This window comes from Aphelocoma coerulescens, unplaced genomic scaffold (genome assembly GCF_041296385.1).
Source record: "Aphelocoma coerulescens isolate FSJ_1873_10779 unplaced genomic scaffold, UR_Acoe_1.0 HiC_scaffold_384, whole genome shotgun sequence".
In the NCBI taxonomy this organism is placed as follows: domain Eukaryota; kingdom Metazoa; phylum Chordata; class Aves; order Passeriformes; family Corvidae; genus Aphelocoma; species Aphelocoma coerulescens.
The window spans coordinates 1-17,960 of NW_027183727.1; the positions used below are offsets into that span (position 1 = coordinate 1).

The following is a 17,960-nucleotide window of genomic DNA, read 5'->3' on the forward strand; positions in this document are numbered from 1 at the left end:
CCCCCCCAAAAATGACCCCAGACCCAAAATCGCCCCCAGGCCCATTTAAGCCCCCCAAAACCACCCCCAGACCCATTTCAACCCCCCCAAAATGCCCTCAGACCCATTTAACCCCCCCAAAACACCCCCAGGCCCATTTAACCCCCCCAAAACACCCCCAGACCCAAAAAGGCCCCCAGACCCACTTAAACCCCCCAAAAACACCCCCAGACCCATTTCAACCCCCCCAAAAACACCCTCAGACCCATTTAACCCCCCAAAACACCCCCAGACCCATTTCAACCCCCCCAAAAACACCCCCAGACCCATTTCAACCCCCCCAAAAACACCCCCAGACCCATTTCAACCCCCCCAAAATGCCCCCAAAACACCCCAGACCCATTTAACTCCCCAAAAACACCCCCAGACCCAAAAACGCCCCCAGGCCCATTTAAACCCCCCCAAAAAACACCCCCAGACCCAAAAAAGCGCCCAGACCCATTTTAGCCCAATCTAACCCCATTTTAACTTCCTTTATTCCCATTTTTATCCCATTTTCACGCATTTTAACCCCGTTTTTACTCCGTTTTTCCCATTTTAACCCCGTTTTTTCCCGTTTTTTTTTCTGTTTTTCCCATTTTTGCCCGTTTTTGCCCCATTTCTCCCCCCCCGGGTACCTCGGGGCGCAGGGCGAGCAGCGAGGTGAGGATGCCCGGGATGTGCTGGGTGCCGATGTCCCAGCTCGTTTTTACCCATTTTAACCCATTTTAACCCCATTTTTAACCCATTTAAACCCCATTTTTTTTCCCTGCTTTCTACCCCGTTTATCCCCATTTTTACCCTTTTTTTTTCCCATTTTAACCCCATTTTTACTCCTTTTTTTCCCATTTTAACTCTGTTTTTTCTCATTTTAACCCCATTTTTTCTCGGGTTTTTTTCTGTTTTTCCCGTTTTTGCCCGTTTTTGCCCCATTTCTCCCCTCGGGTACCTCGGGCCGCAGGGCGAGCAGCGAGGTGAGGATGCCCGGGATGTGCTGGGTGCCGAAGTCCCACCCCTTTTTACCCATTTTAACCCATTTTAACCCCATTTTTAACCCATTTTAACCCCATTTTTAACCCATTTAACTCATTTTTAACCCATTTAAACCCCTTTTTTCCCCCTGTTTTTTACCCGTTTTATCCCCATTTTTACCCTTTTTTTCCCCATTTTAACCCCGTTTTTTCCCCATTTTTTCCCATTTTTTCTCATTTTTACCCCGTTTTTTCCCGTTTTTTTTTCTATTTTTCCCGTTTTTGCCCGTTTTTGCCCCATTTCTCCCCCCGGGTACCTCGGGGCGCAGGGCGAGCAGCGAGGTGAGGATGCCCGGGATGTGCTGGGTGCCGAAGTCCCACCCCTTTTTACCCATTTTAACCCATTTTAACCCATTTTAACCCATTTTAACCCCATTTTTAACCCATTTAACTCATTTTTAACCCATTTAAACCCCATTTTTTTTCCCTGTTTTTTTACCTGTTTTATCCCCATTTTTACCCTTTTTTTTCCCATTTAAACCCCGTTTTTTCCCCATTTTTTCCCATTTTTTCCCATTTTTTCTCATTTTTACCCCGTTTTTTCCCGTTTTTTTTCTATTTTTCCCGTTTTTGCCCCATTTCCTGAACCCTGGGTACCTCGGGCCGCAGGGCGAGCAGCGAGGTGAGGATGCCCGGGATGTGCTGGGTGCCGATGTCCCGCCCCCTTTTTACCCATTTTAACCCCGTTTTTACCCCATTTTTTCCCATTTTTTCTCATTTTAACCTCGTTTTTTCCCATTTTTGCCCGTTTTTGCCCCATTTCTCCCCCCGGGTACCTCGGGGCGCAGGGCGAGCAGCGAGGTGAGGATTCCTGGGATGTGCTGGGTGCCGATGTCCCAGCTCATTTTTACCCATTTTAGCCCTTTTTTTACCTGTTTTTACCCATTTTAACCCCATTTTTTCCCGTTTTTTTTTTCCATTTTTCCCATTTTTGCCCGTTTTTGCCCCATTTCCTGAACTCTGGGTACCTCGGGCCGCAGGGCGAGCAGCGAGGTGAGGATTCCTGGGATGTGCTGGGTGCCGATGTCCCACCCCTTTTTACCCATTTTAACCCATTTTTACCCCATTTTAACCCCATTTTTTCCCGTTTTTTTCCCATTTTTCCCATTTTTGCCCGGTTTTGCCCCATTTCTCCCACCCCTGGGTACCTCGGGGCGCAGGGCGAGCAGCGAGGTGAGGATGCCCGGGATGTGCTGGGTGCCGATGTCCCGCCCCCTTTTTACCCATTTTAACCCCGTTTTTACCCCATTTTTTCCCATTTTTTCTCATTTTAACCTCGTTTTTTCCCATTTTTGCCCGTTTTTGCCCCATTTCTCCCACCCCCGGGTACCTCGGGCCGCAGGGCGAGCAGCGAGGTGAGGATGCCCGGGATGTGCTGGGTGCTGATGTCCCGCCCCCTTTTTACCCATTTTAACCCATTTTAACCCCATTTTTACCCCATTTTTTCCCGTTTTTTTTTCTATTTTTCCCATTTTTTCCCATTTTTGCCCCATTTCCTGAACTCTGGGTACCTCGGGCCGCAGGGCGAGCAGCGAGGTGAGGATGCCCGGGATGTGCTGGGTGCCGATGTCCCAGCTCGTTTTTACCCATTTTTACCCCATTTTAACCCCGTTTTTTCCCGTTTTTCCCATTTTTGCCCGTTTTTGCCCCATTTCCTGAACTCTGGGTACCTCGGGCCGCAGGGCGAGCAGCGAGGTGAGGATTCCTGGGATGTGCTGGGTGCCGATGTCCCGCCCCTTTTTACCCATTTTAACCCATTTTAACCCCATTTTAACCCCATTTTTTCCCGTTTTTTTTCTATTTTTCCCATTTTTGCCCGTTTTTGCCCCCCCCCCCCCCCCCCCCCCCCCCCCCCCCCCCCCCCCCCCCCCCCCCCCCCCCCCCCCCCCCCCCCCCCCCCCCCCCCCCCCCCCCCCCCCCCCCCCCCCCCCCCCCCATTTCTCCCACCCCCGGGTACCTCGGGGCGCAGGGCGAGCAGCGAGGTGAGGATGCCCGGGATGTGGTTGGTGCCGATGTCCCGCGCCAGCTCCGGCAGCTGTGCCGAGAACCGCAGCAGCTCCCGCAGCACCGACACCCCCAGCGCCACCGTGGGGGGGGGGTCCTGCGACTGGGGGGGCCCGGGCAGGGTCAGGACCCCTCCCCAAAATCTGAGATCCCCCTCCCCCACCCCCACCCCCCCAAAAAAAACCCCGCTCGAAACGGCCCCGGGAGAGACTCAGGTGCCCCCAGGTTGTGTCCCAGGTGTGCCCAGGTGTGCCCAGGTGTGCCCCAGGTGTGTCCCAGGTGTGCCCAGGTGTGCCCCAGGTGTGCCCCAGGTGTGCCCAGCTGTGCCCCCAGCTGTGCCCCAGGTGTGCCCCAGGTGTGTCCCAGGTGTGCCCAGGTGTGCCCCAGGTGTGCCCCGGGTGTGTCCCAGGTGTGCCCAGGTGTGCCCCAGGTGTGTCCCAGGTGTGCCCCAGGTGTGCCCAGGTGTGTCCCGGGTGTGTCCAGGTGTGCCCAGGTGTGTCCAGGTGTGCCCAGGTGTGTCCCAGGTGTGTCCCAGGTGTGCCCAGGTGTGCCCCAGGTGTGCCCCGGGTGTGTCCCAGGTGTGCCCAGGTGTGCCCCAGGTGTGTCCCAGGTGTGCCCAGGTGTGCCCAGGTGTGTCCCGGGTGTGCCCAGGTGTGCCCAGGTGTGTCCAGGTGTGCCCAGGTGTGTCCCAGGTGTGTCCCAGGTGTGCCCAGGTGTGCCCCAGGTGTGCCCAGGTGTGTCCCAGGTGTGCCCCAGGTGTGCCCCGGTGTGCCCAGGTGTGTCCCAGGTGTGCCCCAGGTGTGTCCCAGGTGTGCCCCAGGTGTGCCCAGGTGTGCCCCAGGTGTGCCCAGGTGTGTCCCAGGTGTGCCCCAGGTGTGTCCCAGGTGTGCCCAGGTGTGCCCCAGGTGTGCTCAGGTGCCCCCAGGTGTGTCCAGGTGTGTCCCAGGTGTGCCCAAATGTGCCCAGGTGTGTCCCAGGTGTGCCCAGGTGCCCCCAGGTGTGCCCAGGTGCCCCCAGGTGTGTCCAGGTGTGCCCAGGTGTGTCCCAGGTGTGCCCAGGTGTGCCCAGGTGTGCCCAGCTGTGCCCAAATGTGCCCAGGTGTGCCCCAGGTGTGCCCAGGTGTGTGCCCAGGTGTGCCCCAGCTGTGCCCAGGTGTGTCTGGGTGTGCCCAGGTGTGTCCCAGGTGTGCCCCAGGTGTGCCCAGGTGTGCCCAGGTGTGTCCCAGGTGTGCCCCACACCCCCCAGGTGTGTCCCAGGTGCCCCCAGGTGTGTCCAGGTGTGTCCTCAGGTGTGCCCAGGTGCCCCCAGGTGTGCCCAGGTGCCCCCAGGTGTGCCCCAGGTGTGCCCAGGTGCCCCCAGGTGTGCCCCAGGTGTGTCCCCAGGTGTGCCCAGGTGCCCCCAGGTGTGCCCAGGTGCCCCCCAGGTGCCCCCCAGGTGCCCCCCAGGTGCCCCCAGGTGTGCCCCAGGTGTGTCCCAGGTGTGTCCCCAGGTGTGTCCCAGGTGTCCCCTAGGCCCCCCCAGGTGTCCCCCAGGTGCCCCCCAGGTGCCCCGCAGGTGCCCGCCCCGCTCTCACCTGGAGCAGGTGCTGCAGGAGGCGCAGCCAGCCCAGGCAGTGCTGCTGGAAGGCCTCGCTGGGGCTCTCAGTGACCAGCAGGGACAGCAGGCACAGCCCCTCGAAGCTGCAACGCCATTGGCTGAGCCCGGACACGCCCCCTGCCCCGCCCCTCAAAGCTGCAACGCCATTGGCTGAGCCCGGACACGCCCCCTGCCCCGCCCCTCAAAGCTGCAACGCCATTGGCTGAGCCCAGACACGGCCCACGAGCACAGCCCTGCCATTGGCTGAGCCCGGACACGCCCCCTGCCCCGCCCCTCAAAGCTGCAACGCCATTGGCTGAGCCCGGACACGCCCCCGCCATTGGCTGAGACCGGACACGCCCCCTGCCCCGCCCCTCAAAGCTGCAACGCCATTGGCTGAGCCCGGACACGGCCCACGAGCACAGCCCTGCCATTGGCTGAGCCCGGACACGCCCCCTGCCCCGCCCCTCAAAGCTGCAACGCCATTGGCTGAGCCGGGACACGCCCCCCCCCCCCCCCCCCGGGCACGGCCCTGCCATTGGCTGAGCCCGGACACACCCCCCTGCCCCGCCCTGCCATTGGCTGAGCCCGGACACGCCCCCTGCCCCGCCCTGCCATTGGCTGAGCCCGGACACGCCCCCCCAGGCATGGCCCTGCCATTGGCTGAGCTGGGACACGCCCCCCTGCCCCGCCCTGCCATTGGCTGAGCCGGGACACGCCCCCTGGGCACGGCCCTGCCATTGGCTGAGCCAGGACACGCCCCCCCCCCCGGGCACTGCCCTGCCATTGGCTGAGCCCGGACACGCCCCCCGGGCACTGCCCTGCCATTGGCTGAGCCGGGACACGCCCCCTGCCCCGCCCTGCCATTGGCTGAGCCCAGACACGCCCACCCCACACCCAGCAGCCAATGAGGAGCAAGCCCCACCCCCAAGAGTTAAATATGCAACAACGGCAGCTTTTGATTGGCTGCTGAAAGCCCCGCCCACAACAGCTCAGCCAATCAAGGAGCAGTGAGCTGAAAGAGGCCACGCCCCCTCCTCCTGATTGGCTGTCCTGTCTCCAGGGCTAAAACCCGCCCTGATTGGCTCCTCCCCAGCCAATGGCAGCCCAGCTGAGCCGGAAGAGGCCTCTCATTGGCCGCCGAGTCGGCCCCGCCCCCAGGCCGTGCGTTGATTGGCCGATCGCCCAGCCCCGCCCACCCTCAGCGGCAGCCAATGGGGAGGCGGCAGCGGGCGGCCACCGCCGCGCTCTGATTGGCCGGCGCTGCTGTCACTCACCGCGTCTTCATGGAGCTCAGGCGGGCGCTGGTGATGCCGAGGAGGCCCCCGAGGGCGGCCTGGGGGGACAGGGGGCACCCAGGGGGCACCCAGGGGTCACTCAGGGGGCACCCAGGGGTCAGGAGGGGTCAGTGGTCAGCCTGGGGGCACCCAGGGGGCACCCAGGGGGCACCCAGGGGTCACTCAGGGGTCACTCAGGGGGCACCCAGGGGGCACTCAGGGGTCACTCAGGGGGCACCCAGGGGTCAGTGGTCAGCAGGGGTCACCCAGGGGTCACTCAGGGATCACCCAGGGGTCAGGAGGGGTCAATGGTCAGCAGGGGGCACCCAGGGGTCACTCAGGGGTCACCCAGGGGTCACCCAGGGGTCACCCAGAGGGCACCCAGGGGGCACTCAGGGTCAGTGGTCAGCAGGGGTCACATAGGGGTCCCTCAGGGGGCACCCAGGGGTCACTCAGGGGGCACTCAGGGATCACCCAAGGGGCACCCAGGGGGCACCCAGGGGTCAAGAGGGGTCAGTGGTCAGCAGGGGTCACTCAGGGGTCACCCAGGGGGCACCCAGGGGGCACCCAGAGGGCACCCAGGGGGCACTCAGGGTCAGTGGTCAGCAGGGGTCACATAGGGGTCCCTCAGGGGTCACTCAGGGGTCCCTCAGGTGTCACTCAGGGGGCACTCATGGGGCACTCAGGGTCAGTGGTCAGCCTGGGGGTGTTTCGATCCCTGAGGTGGATCCCGGATTTTTGGGGTGGTCCCGGTCCCCGAGGGGGGATCCCATTCCCTGAGGGGGATCCCGGTTTTTGGGGGTCCCAGTCCCAATCCCTAAGAGGGATCCCGGTTTTTTGGGGGGGGATTCCGATCCCTGAGGGGGGATCCCATTCCCTGAGGTGGATCCCGGTTTTTGTGGGGGGGATTCCGATCCCTGAGGTGCTGTTTCCATCCCTGAGGGGGATCCCGGTTTTTGGGGGTCCCGGTCCCGATCCCGATCCCTGAGGGGGATCCCGGTTTTTGGGTGCAGTTGGGGGGGGTCCTGATCCCTGAGGGGGATCCCGGTTTTTGGGTGCAGTTGGGGGGGGTCCTGATCCCTGAGGGGGATCCCGGTTTATGGAGGTCCCGGTCCTAATCCCTGAGGGGAGATCCCATTCCCTGAGGTGGATCCAGGTTTTTGGGGGGGTCCCGGTCCCGATTCCTGAGGGGGATCCCGGTTTTTGGGGGGTTCCCGATCCCTGAGGGGGGGTCCCGGTTTTTGGGGGGGGGGTCCTGATTCCTGAGGCGGATCCCGGTTTTTGGGGGTGGGGTCCTGATCTCTGAGGGGGATCCCAGTTTTTGGAGGTCCCGGGCCCGATCCCTGAGGGGGAATCCCGGTTTTTGGGTGCGGTTGGGGGTGATTCGATCCCTAAGAGGGATCCCGGTTTTTTGGGGGGGGATTCCGATCCCTGAGGGGGGATCCCATTCCCTGAGGTGGATCCGGGTTTTTGTGGGGGGGATTCCGATCCCTGAGGTGCTGTTTCGATCCCTGAGGGGGATCCCGGTTTTTGGGGAGATCCCGATCCCGATCCCTGAGGTGGATCCCGGTTTTTGGGTGCGGTTGGGGGTGTTTCGGTCCCTGAGGGGGATCCCGGTTTTTGGGGAGGTCCCGATCCCGATCCCTGAGGTGGATCCCGGTTTTTGGGTGCGGTTGGGGGTGTTTCGGTCCCTGAGGGGGATCCCGGTTTTTGGGGAGGTCCCGATCCCGATCCCTGAGGGGGATCCCGGTTTTTGAGGAGATCCCGATCCCGGTCCCTGAGGTGGATCCCGGATTTTGGGTTTTTGGCGGTGTTTCGATCCCTGAGGCGGGGTCGCCATCCCCGAGGCGGCGGTGGGTGGGGGTGGGGGCGCGGTTTCCCCTCAGGCGGTACCTGGGTGCCGGCGCTGTCGCGGAGGCCGCGGACGAGCCCGGGCATCGCCCGGCGGTGCGGGGGCAGCGCCGAGAGCGCCGAGAGCGCCTCGAGCAGCGGCGCGGCCGGAGGGGCCCGCGGGGCCGCCACCGCCGCCATCGCTGCTCCTTCACCGGCGCCGGGCGATGACGTCACAGCGCGGGAAAAACGGGGGCGGGGCCAGCGTGAGGGGAGAGTGGGCGGGGCTTCGGGAGCAGCGCCATAAAAGGGAATCGGGGGCGTGGCCTGGGGAGGAGCGGCTCCATAAAAGGGAATTGGGGGCGTGGCTTAGCGCAGAGAGCGCCGTAAAAGGGAATGAAGGGGCGGGGCCTGAAGGGAAGCGGCACAAAGAGGGGGGAAGCGCGTCCCAAATCGCGCCTCGAGGTCTCCTGCCGCCCTCCCCCACGGCTGAGTCTGAGGGGGATCGAGGGCGCGGTTGCGATGAATGAACTCTCGTAAAGGAGCTGCGCCTGATTTTGAGGCGGTTCCGGGCGGTTTCGCGGCGAATTTGGGGCGATTTAAGCGGTTTCGCGACGCTCAACCGACCCCGGAGGACCCGCAACCACCGAGATTTCCCAGAGCGGCCACGGCGGGAAAGGCGCTGCCACCATCGAGTTCCGCCCAGAGCGTCCCCCTTGGCGGGCGCTTCCCGTCACGTGACGCGGAGCTCCGCGCTGCCATTGGCGGCGGGCACCGGAAGCGCCCCGAGGAGGAGCCGGAAGCGGCGGCGCGGGAAGGCATGGCGGGGTTCGGGGTGGCGAACGAGCGGCTGCGGGCGCTGGAGGAGCTGGAGCGGGAGATCGGCGCCTCCCTGCAGAACGCGGGTGCGCGGGGCCGGAGGGGCGGGAGGGGCCCGGCGGGAGGGGGCGGGGTCCCGGTGGTTTTTTGTGGGGGTGGGGGGCGGTGCGGGGAGGCACTTCCGGTTGCGCGGTGGGCGGGGCTTTCGGTTGCCATGGTGACGGAGGGGCGGGCCTCAGCGGGGTCAGAGGTCACGGGGAGGGGGCCGGGGAGGGGGCAGGGGGTGCCAGGTGTGTGCCAGGTGTGCCCTAGGTACCCCCAGGTGTGCCCAGGTACCCCCAGGTATGTCCCAGGTGTGCCCAGGTGCCCCCACAGGTGTGCCCAGGTGCCCCCAGGTGTGCCCCAGGTGTGCCCCAGGTGTGCCCAGGTGCCCCCAGGTGTGCCCCAGGTGCCCCCCCAGGGTTGGTGATCCTGGAGCTGTCCAAGGAGAAGCCCCAGGAGCGGCACCTGGACCGCCCGGGCAGGGGGCTGGGTGTGCCCAGGTGTGCCCCAGGTGTGCCCAGGTGCCCCCAGGTGTGACCCAGGTGCCCCCCCAGGGTTGGTGATCCTGGAGCTGTCCAAGGAGAAGCCCCAGGAGCGGCACCTGGACCGCCCGGGGGGGGGGGCTGGGTGTGCCCAGGTGTGACCCAGGTGTGCCCCAGGTGTGCCCAGGTGCCCCCAGGTGTGACCCAGGTGCCCCCCCAGGGTTGGTGATCCTGGAGCTGTCCAAGGAGAAGCCCCAGGAGCGGCACCTGGACCGCCCGGGCAGGGGGCTGGGTGTGCCCAGGTGTGCCCAGGTGTGCCCCAGGTGTGCCCAGGTGTGCCCAGGTGTGCCCAGGTGCCCCCAGGTGTGCCCAGGTGTGCCCAGGTGCCCCCAGGTGTGCCCAGGTACCCCCAGGTGCCCCCAGGTGTGCCCCAGGTGCCCCCAGGTGTGCCCAGGTGTGCCCAGGTGCCCCCAGGTGTGCCCCAGGTGCCCCCAGGTGCCCCCAGGTGTGACCCAGCTGCCCCCCAGGGTTGGTGATCCTGGAGCTGTCCAAGGAGAAGCCCCAGGAGCGGCACCTGGACCGCCAGGCCGCCCAGTTCGGTGCCGCCGTGGCCAAGGTGGAGGCCGAGCTCTCGGCCCAGATCCGTTACCTGACCCAGGTGAGGCCTGCCCGGCCCCCGGGGGGGTTTGGGGGGTCCCAGGGGGGTTTGGGGTGGTCTCAGGTGGGTTTTGGGGAGTCCCAGGTGGGTTTGGGGGGTCCCAGGTGGGTTTGGGAGGATTTTGGGGGAGTTTGGGGGGCTCCCAGGTGGGTTTTGGGGAGTCCCAGGTGGGTTTTGGGGAGTCTCAGGTGGGTTTAGGGGGTCTCAGGTGGGTTTGGGGGGGTTTGGGGTGGTCCCAGGTGGGTTTGGGGAGTCTCAGGAGGGTTTAGGGGGTCTCAGGTGGGTTTGGGGGGGTTTGGGGGGGTCCCAGGTGGGTTTGTGGTGGTCCCAGGTGGGTTTGGGAGGATTTTGGGGGAGTTTGGGGGGCTCCCAGGTGAGTTTTGGGGAGTCTCAGGTGGGTTTAGGGGGTCCCAGGTAGGTTTGGGGGGGGTCCCAGGTGGGTTTGGGGTGGTCTCAGGTGGGTTTGGGAGGATTTTGGGGGAGTTTGGGGGGCTCCCAAGTGGGTTTTGGGGAGTCCCAGGTGGGTTTTGGGGAGTCTCAGGTGGGTTTGGGAGGGGTTTGAGGGGGTTTGGGGTGGTCCCAGGTGGGCTTTGGGGAGTCCCAGGTGGGTTTTGGGGAGTCCCAGGTGGGTTTGGGAGGGGTCCCAGGTGGGTTTTTGGGGCAGTTTTGGGGGTGTTTTGGGGGTCCCAGGTGGGTTTGGGGGGTGTTTCAAGGGTCCCAGGTGTTTTTGGGGTGTTTTTCGGGGATCCCAGGTGGGTTTTGGGGGGTTTTGGGGGGTCCCAGGTGTGTTCTGGGGATGTTTCGGGGGTCCCAGGTGTTTTTGGGGGGTGCCAGGTGTGTTCTGGGGGTGTTTCTGGGGTGCCAGGTGTTTTTGGGGGGTCCCAGGTGTGTTCTGTGGATGTTTCGGGGGTCCCAGGTGTGTTCTGGGGATGTTTCGGGGGTCCCAGGTGTTTTTGGGGATGTTTCGGGGGTCCCAGGTGTGTTCTGGGGATGTTTCGGGGGTCCCAGGTGTTTTTGGGGTGTCCCAGGTGTGTTCTGGGGGTGTTTCGGGGGTGCCAGGCGTGTTCTGGGGGTGTTTCGGGGTGCCAGGCGTGTTCTGGGGGTGTTTGGGGGGTCCCAGGTGTGTTCTGGGGATGTTTCGGGGATCCCAGGTGTTTTTGGGGTGTCCCAGGTGTGTTCTGGGGGTGTTTCAGGGGTCCCAGGTGTTTTTGGGGGTCCCAGGTGTGTTCTGGGGATGTTTCGGGGGTCCCAGGTGTTTTTGGGGGTCCCAGGTGTGTTCTGGGGGTGTTTCGGGGGTGCCAGGTGTTTTTGGGGGGTGCCAGGTGTGTTCTGGGGATGTTTCGGGGGTCCCAGGTGTTTTTGGGGGGTCCCAGGTGTGTTCTGGGGGTGTTTGGGGTGTCCCAGGTGTGTTCTGGAGGTGTTTCGGGGGTGCCAGGTGTTTTTGGGGGGTGCCAGGTGTGTTCTGGGGGCGTTTCGGGGTGCCAGGCGTGTCCCTCCCTGCGCAGGTGGCCACGGGCCAGCCCCACGAGGGCTCCAGCTACGCCGCCCGCAAGAGCTGCCAGCTGGCCCTGAACCGGCTGGACTACGCCCGGCGGCGCCTGGGCGAGCTGGCCCGAGCCTGCGAGCTCATGCTGGACCAGTGACCACTGAGGGGGACACTGGGGACACTGGGGACACCGAGGGGACAGTGGGGACACCGAGGGGACAATGGGGACACTGAGGGGACACTGGGGACACCGAGGGGACAGTGGGGACACCTGAGAGCACCTGGGGACACCTGAGGACACTGGGGACACCTGGGGACAGGTGCTGGGCGAGCTGGGCCGAGCCTGCGAGCTCATGCTGGACCAGTGACCAGTGAGGGGGACACTGGGGACACTGGGGACAATGGGGACACCTGGGGACAGGTACTGGGCGAGCTGGCCCGAGCCTGCGAGCTCGTGCTGGACCAGTGACCACTGACCAGTGAGGGGGGACACTGGGGACAGTGGGGACAATGGGGACACCTGGGGACAGGTGCTGGGCGAGCTGGGCCGAGCCTGCGAGCTCATGCTGGACCAGTGACCACTGAGGGGGACACTGGGGACACTGGGGACACTGAGGGGACAGTGGGGACAGCGAGGGGACAATGGGGACACTGAGGGGACAGTGGGGACACCTGGGGACAGGTGCTGGGCGAGCTGGCCCGAGCCTGCGAGCTCGTGCTGGACCAGTGACCACTGACCAGTGAGGGGGACACTGGGGACACCTGGGGACACTGGGGACACCTGGGGACAGGTGCTGGGCGAGCTGGGCCGAGCCTGCGAGCTTGTGCTGGACCAGTGACCACTGACCAGTGAGGGGACAGTGGGGACAGCGAGGGGACAATGGGGACACCGAGGGGACATTGGGGACACCTGGGGACAGGTGCTGGGCGAGCTGGCCCGAGCCTGCAAGCTCATGCTGGACCAGTGACCACTGACCAGTGAGGGGGGACACTGGCGACAGTGGGGACAATGGGGACACCTGGGGACAGGTACTGGGCGAGCTGGGCCAAGCCTGCGAGCTCGTGCTGGACCAGTGACCAGTGAGGGGGACACTGGGGACACTGGGGACAGCGAGGGGACAATGGGGACACTGAGGGGACATTGGGGACACCTGAGAGCACCTGGGGACATTGGGGACACCTGGGGACAGGTGCTGGGCGAGCTGGGCCGAGCCTGTGAGCTCGTGCTGGAGCAGTGACCAGTGACCAGTGAGGGGGACACTGGGGACACTGGGAACAGTGGGGACACCAAGGGGACAATGGGGACACCTGAGAGCACCTGGGGACACCAAGGGGACACCTGGGGACAGTGAGGGGACAATGGGGACACCTGGGGACAGTGGGGACACTGAGGGGACAGCGGGGCACAGGTGGGACAGTGACCGGCAGGGACATCGGGGACACCAAGGGGACACCTGAGAGCACCTGGGGACATCGGGGACACCCCTGGACATCTGGGACACCCGGAGCAGTGACAGCAGGGACACCACGGGGACACCTGAGAGCATCTGGGGACATCGTGGGACACCTGGGGACACCTCGGGGACATCGTGGGACACCCCCGGGAGCCTTGGGGACATCGTGGGACACCCTGGGACACCTGGGAACACCTCGGGGACACCGTGGGAGACCCCCGTGAGCTTCGGGGACACCTCGGGGACACCGTGGGACACCCCTGTGAGCCTTGGGGACACCGTGGGACCCCTCAGGGACACCGTGGGACTCCTCGGGGACACCGTGGGACACCCCTGTGAGCCTTGGGGACACCTGGGACCCCTCGGGGACACCGTGGGGACATCATGGGACACCCCCGTGAGTCTTGGGGACATCGTGGGACACCCTGGGACACCTGGGAACACCTTGGGGACCCCTCGGGGACATCGGGGACCCCTCGGGGACACCGTGGGACCCCTCAGGGACACCGTGGGACACCCCTATGAGCCTTGGGGACACCGTGGGACCCCTCAGGGACACCGTGGGACTCCTCGGGGACACCGTGGGACACCCCTGTGAGCCTTGGGGACACCGTGGGACCCCTCAGGGACACCGTGGGACTCCTCGGGGACACCTCGGGACACCCCTGTGAGCCTTGGGGACACCTGGGACCCCTCGGGGACACCGTGGGACGTTGCTGGGGTGGCCCCGGGACAGGCAAAGCTGGGACAATGGGACTTCACTGGGGCGCGACACCTCGGGGACATCGCTGGAGACGCCCCCCGGAGCTCGGGGACATCGCGGGGACACCCCCTGGACCTTGGGGACACCCCGGGGACACCCCAGGGACACCCCCTGGACCTTGGGGACACCCCGGGGACACCTTGGGGACACTGTGGGGACACCCTGGGGACACCCCGGGGACACCCCGGGGACACCTTGGGGACACTCTGGGGACACCGTGGGGACACCCCCTGGACCTTGGGGACATCCCGGGGACACCGTGGGGACACCCTGGGCACCCCGGGGACACCCCTGGGGACACCCCAGGACAGCCTGGGGACACCCCCTGGACCTTGGGGACATCGTGGGGCACCCCGGGGACACCCTGGGGACACCCCAGGACACCCTGGGGACACCCCAGGGACACCCCCTGGACCTTGGGGACACCTCAGGGACACCTCGGGGACACCGTGGGGACACCTCGGGGACACCCCCCCCCTTTGGGGACACCCCCAAATAAAGGGACACCGCGGTGGCCTTCAGACCTCGGCGGGACTCGGAGTTTTGGGGGGTCCCGGGGGGATTTATTGAGGGGTCCTGATGGATTTTGGGGGGTCCCGGGGATGATTTGGGGGGTCCCGGGGGGGGTTTTGGGGGGTTCTGGGGGGGATTTGGTGGATCCTGATGGATTTTGGGTGGTCCTGAGGTGGATTTTGGGGGGTCCCGGAGGGATTTTGGGGGATCCTGGGAGGGGAATTTGGGGGGTCCTGATGGATTTTGGGGGATCCTGGGGGAGGATTTTGGGGGGTCCTGGGGGGATTTTGGGGGTCCTGGGAGGATTTTGGGGGGTCCTGGGGGGATTTGGTGGATCCTGGGCGAGGATTTTGAGGGGTCCTTGGGAGGATTTTGGGGGTCCTGGGGGGGATTTTGGGGGTCCCGGGGGGGATTTTGGGGGGTCCCGGGGAGGATTTTGTGGTCCTGGGGAGGATTTTGGGGGTCTTGGAGGGATTTTTGGGGGTCCTGGTGAATTTTTGGGGGGTCCCGCGGGGTTTGGGGAGGTCCCAAAAATTCCCCCCTAAAATTTCGGTTTCTGTTTCATTCCCGGGTGGGGCCGCTCGGTGACGTCATCGCGCCGGTGACGTCACCGTGGTTTATTGCTCGGAGCCCCGCCCCCGCTGTGGGCGTGGCTCCCGCCCACGCCTCGTTAGCGACCTGTCAATCACCGCTGGGGGCGTGGCCAAAAGGCCATCAGGTGACGTCATCGGACGGGCTTGGAGGAGTGGGGGAGGGAGGGACCCCCTGGGACCCCCCAAATTCACCTGGGACCCCCAAATCCCCCCCAAATTCACCTGGGACCCCCCAAATTCACCTGGGACCCCCCAAATCCCCCCAAACCACCCCAAAACCCCCCGATTCTTCCCCAAATCCCCCCAGGACCCCCCCAAATCCACCCCAAATTCCCTCAAACTCCCCAAATCCCCCCCAAATCTCCCCCAAATCTCCCCCAAACTCTCCAAATCCCCCCTAAATGCCCCCTAAACTCCCTCAAATCCCCACAATCCCCCCAAAATCCCCCCCAAATCCCCCCAAACTCCCACAACTCCCCCCAAAATTTCCCAAATCCCCCCAAACTCCCCAAATCTCCCCCAAATCCCCCCTAAATCCCCCCTAAATGCCCCCTAAACTCCCCAAATCCTCCAAAATCCCCCCCAAACTCCCCAAATCCCCCCAAACTTCCCCAAATCCCCCCTAAAACTCCCCCAAAATCCCCCCAAACTCCCCAAATCCCCCCTAAATTCCCCCTAAAACTCCACCAAAATCCCCCCAAATCCCCCCCAAACTCCCCAAATCCCCCCTAAATCCCCCAAATCCCCCCAAAACTCCCCCAAAATCCCCCCAAATCCCCCCAAACTCCCCAAATCCCCCCCAAATTCCCCCTAAATGCCCCCTAAACTCTCCAAATCCCCCCCAAACTCCCCAAATCCCCCCAAATCCCCCCTAAATCCCCCCAAACTCCCCAAATGACCCCAAATCCCCCTAAAACTCCCCCCAAATCCCCCCAAACTCCTTAAATCCCCCCAAAATCCCCCCAAATCCCCCCAAACTCCTTAAATCCCCCCAAATCCCCCCTAAATGCCCCCAAAATCCCCCCAAATCCCCCCAAATCTCCCCCAAACTCCCCAAATCCCCCCTAAATCCCCCCTAAATCCCCCTAAATGCCCCCAAAATCCCCCCAAATCTCCCCAAAACTCCCCAAATCCCCCCAAACTCCCCAAATCCCCCCAAATCCCCCCAAATCCCCCTCTCCACCCCGATCCCCCCCCTCCCCTCCCCCCCCGGGTGTGTCCCCGCCCCTCCCCTGCCCTTTGCCCCCCCCCGCCCCTCCCCCCCCCCCCCGTTTATTGTCCCCCTTTGCCCCCGGGGCGGGGCGGGGCGGTGACGTCAGCGATGACGTCACGGGCGCTATTTCCAGGTGCGCTCACCTGGCCCCCCCCACCCCCGACCCCACCTGGAGGCGCCGCCGGGCCCGGAGGTGACCGCGGGCACCTATGGGGGCTATAGGGGGCTCTGGGGGGCTATGGGGCACCTATGGGGGCTGTGGGGGGGCTGTGGGGCACCTATGGGGCACCTATGGGGGCTATGGAGGGGCTATGGGGGCACCTATGGGGCACCTATGGGGGCTATGGGGGGCTATGGGGGGCTATGGGGGGGCTGTGGGGCACCTATGGGGCACCTATGGGGGCTATGGAGGGGCTATGGGGGCACCTATGGGGCACCTATGGGGGCTGTGGGGCACCTATGGGGCACCTATGGGGCACCTATGGGGGCTATGGGGGGCTGTGGGGCACCTATGGGGGCTATGGGGGGCTGTGGGGGGCTATGGGGCACCTATGGGGGGGCTATAGGGGGCTCTGGGGGGGCTATGGGGCACCTATGGGGGCTGTAGGGGACTATGGGGGGGCTATGGGGCACCTATGGGGGGGCTATGGGGCACCTATGGGGGCTATAGGGGATCTATAGGGAATCTATGGGGGGCTATGGGGCACCTATGGGGGTATAGGGGGCTCTGGGGGGGCTATGGGGGCACCTATGGAGGCTATAGGGGACCATAGGGGGGCTATGGGGCATCTATAGGGGCTTTGGGTCACCTATGGGGGCTATAGGGGGCTATGGGGGATCTATGGGGCACCTATGGGGACTATAGGGGGCTATAGGGCACTTATGGCGGCTATGGGGCACCTATGGGGGCACCTATGAGGGCTACAGAGGGGCTATGGGGCACCTATGGGGGATCTATGGGGGCTATGGGGGCTATGGGGGATGTATGGCGGATCTATGGGGGAGCTATGGGGGGTCTATGGGGGATCTATGGGGGCTATGGGGGATCTATGGCGGATCTATAGGGGCTGTAGGGGAGCTATGGGGGAGCTATGGGGGATCTATGGGGGCTGTAACGGGGCTATAAAGGAGCTGTAGCAGGCTATAGGAAATCTCTAGGGGAGGGACTATAGGGCATCTATAGGGGATCTATAGGGCATCCATAGGGGATCCATGGGGCATCTGTGGGTGGTCTATAGGGGATCTATGGGGGCTATAGGGGGTCTATAGGGGATCTATGGGGGATCCATGGGGACTATAGGGGATCTATAGGGGGCTACGGGAGCTATAACGGGGCTATAAGGCAGCTATAGGGGATTGTAGGGGATCTATAGGGGCTGGGGAGGGGCTATAGGGGCTGGGAGGGGCTATAGGGGACCTATAGGGGATATAGGGGATCTGTAGGGGCTGGGGAGGGGCCCCAGGGCTGCGGGCGGGCCGGAGGGTCCCAGGGCCGTCCATAGGGGGTCCATAGGGGATCCATAGGGCCCCATTGGGTGTCCATAGGGTCCCATAGAGTGTCTATAGGATCCCATAGTGTCTCTATAGGGTCTCTATAGGGTTCCATAGGGTCTCTATAGGGTCTCTATAGGGTCTCTCTGTGCCCGCAGGAGCCCGGCCATGGCACGCGGGGGGCTGCAGCTGCTGGGGCTGGCGCTGCCCATAGGGTCTCTATAGGATCCCATAGGGTCTCTATAGGGTCTCTATAGGGTCCCTCTGTGCCCGCAGGAGCCCGGCCATGGCACGCGGGGGGCTGCAGCTGCTGGGGCTGGCGCTGCCCATAGGGTGTCTATAGGGTCTCTATAGGGTCTCTATAGGGTCTCTATAGGGTCTCTATAGGGTCCCTCTGTGCCCGCAGGAGCCCGGCCATGGCACGCGGTGGGCTGCAGCTGCTGGGGCTGGCGCTGCCCATAGGGTCTCTATAGGATCCCATAGGATCCCATAGGGTGTCTATAGGGTGTCTATAGGGTCTCTATAGGGTCTCTCTGTGCCCGCAGGAGCCCGGCCATGGCACGCGGGGGGCTGCAGCTGCTGGGGCTGGCGCTGCCCATAGGGTGTCTATAGGGTGTCTATAGGGTGTCTATAGGGTGTCTATAGGATCCCATAGGGTGTCTATAGGGTCTCTATAGGGTCTCTATAGGGTCTCTATAGGGTCCCTCTGTG

The 17,960-nt window shown here is 63.8% G+C and overlaps 2 protein-coding genes and 2 long non-coding RNA genes across 4 annotated transcripts; 3 read left to right on the plus strand and 1 right to left on the minus strand.

Annotated features, from left to right (window-relative positions):
• Positions 1-967: 967 nt before the first annotated feature.
• On the minus strand, positions 968-7,942 carry LOC138101647 (proline-, glutamic acid- and leucine-rich protein 1-like; the record flags this gene model as incomplete). The annotated part of the gene is made up of 8 exons (XM_068999420.1): positions 7,799-7,942; positions 5,906-5,964; positions 4,627-4,732; positions 3,007-3,156; positions 2,720-2,785; positions 2,018-2,083; positions 1,307-1,372; positions 968-1,033 (listed from the first exon to the last, which is right to left on the minus strand). Coding segments are annotated over exons 1-8 (717 nt in total), but the record flags the coding sequence as incomplete, so codon positions are not given.
• A 306-nt stretch (positions 7,943-8,248) lies between these two features.
• Positions 8,249-11,415, plus strand: LOC138101648 (mediator of RNA polymerase II transcription subunit 11-like). Its single transcript, XM_068999421.1, has 3 exons — positions 8,249-8,640; positions 9,606-9,736; positions 11,242-11,415. Exons 1-3 carry the CDS (start codon positions 8,262-8,264, stop codon positions 11,377-11,379), a joined length of 648 nt encoding a protein of 215 aa, XP_068855522.1. The 5' UTR covers positions 8,249-8,261; the 3' UTR covers positions 11,380-11,415.
• Positions 11,416-12,900: 1,485 nt separating this feature from the next.
• LOC138101649 (uncharacterized) lies at positions 12,901-13,967 on the plus strand. The gene is made up of 2 exons (XR_011147228.1): positions 12,901-13,073; positions 13,178-13,967. It is a non-coding gene; the product is annotated as an uncharacterized lncRNA (long non-coding RNA).
• A 474-nt stretch (positions 13,968-14,441) lies between these two features.
• On the plus strand, positions 14,442-17,459 carry LOC138101654 (uncharacterized). Its single transcript, XR_011147229.1, has 3 exons — positions 14,442-14,670; positions 15,892-15,951; positions 17,408-17,459. It is a non-coding gene; the product is annotated as an uncharacterized lncRNA (long non-coding RNA).
• The last annotated feature ends 501 nt before the right edge of the window (positions 17,460-17,960 follow it).

Excerpts from the sequence above, each read along its gene's own strand:
- LOC138101648 (XM_068999421.1), top strand. The coding sequence starts at position 8,262 with ATGAACTCTCGTAAAGGAGCTGCGCCTGATTTTGAGGCGGTTCCGGGC. Across the intron at positions 8,641-9,605 it reads CGCCTCCCTGCAGAACGCGG|GGTTGGTGATCCTGGAGCTG; the intron begins GTGCGCGGGGCC and ends GCTGCCCCCCAG. Across the intron at positions 9,737-11,241 it reads AGATCCGTTACCTGACCCAG|GTGGCCACGGGCCAGCCCCA; the intron begins GTGAGGCCTGCC and ends CTCCCTGCGCAG.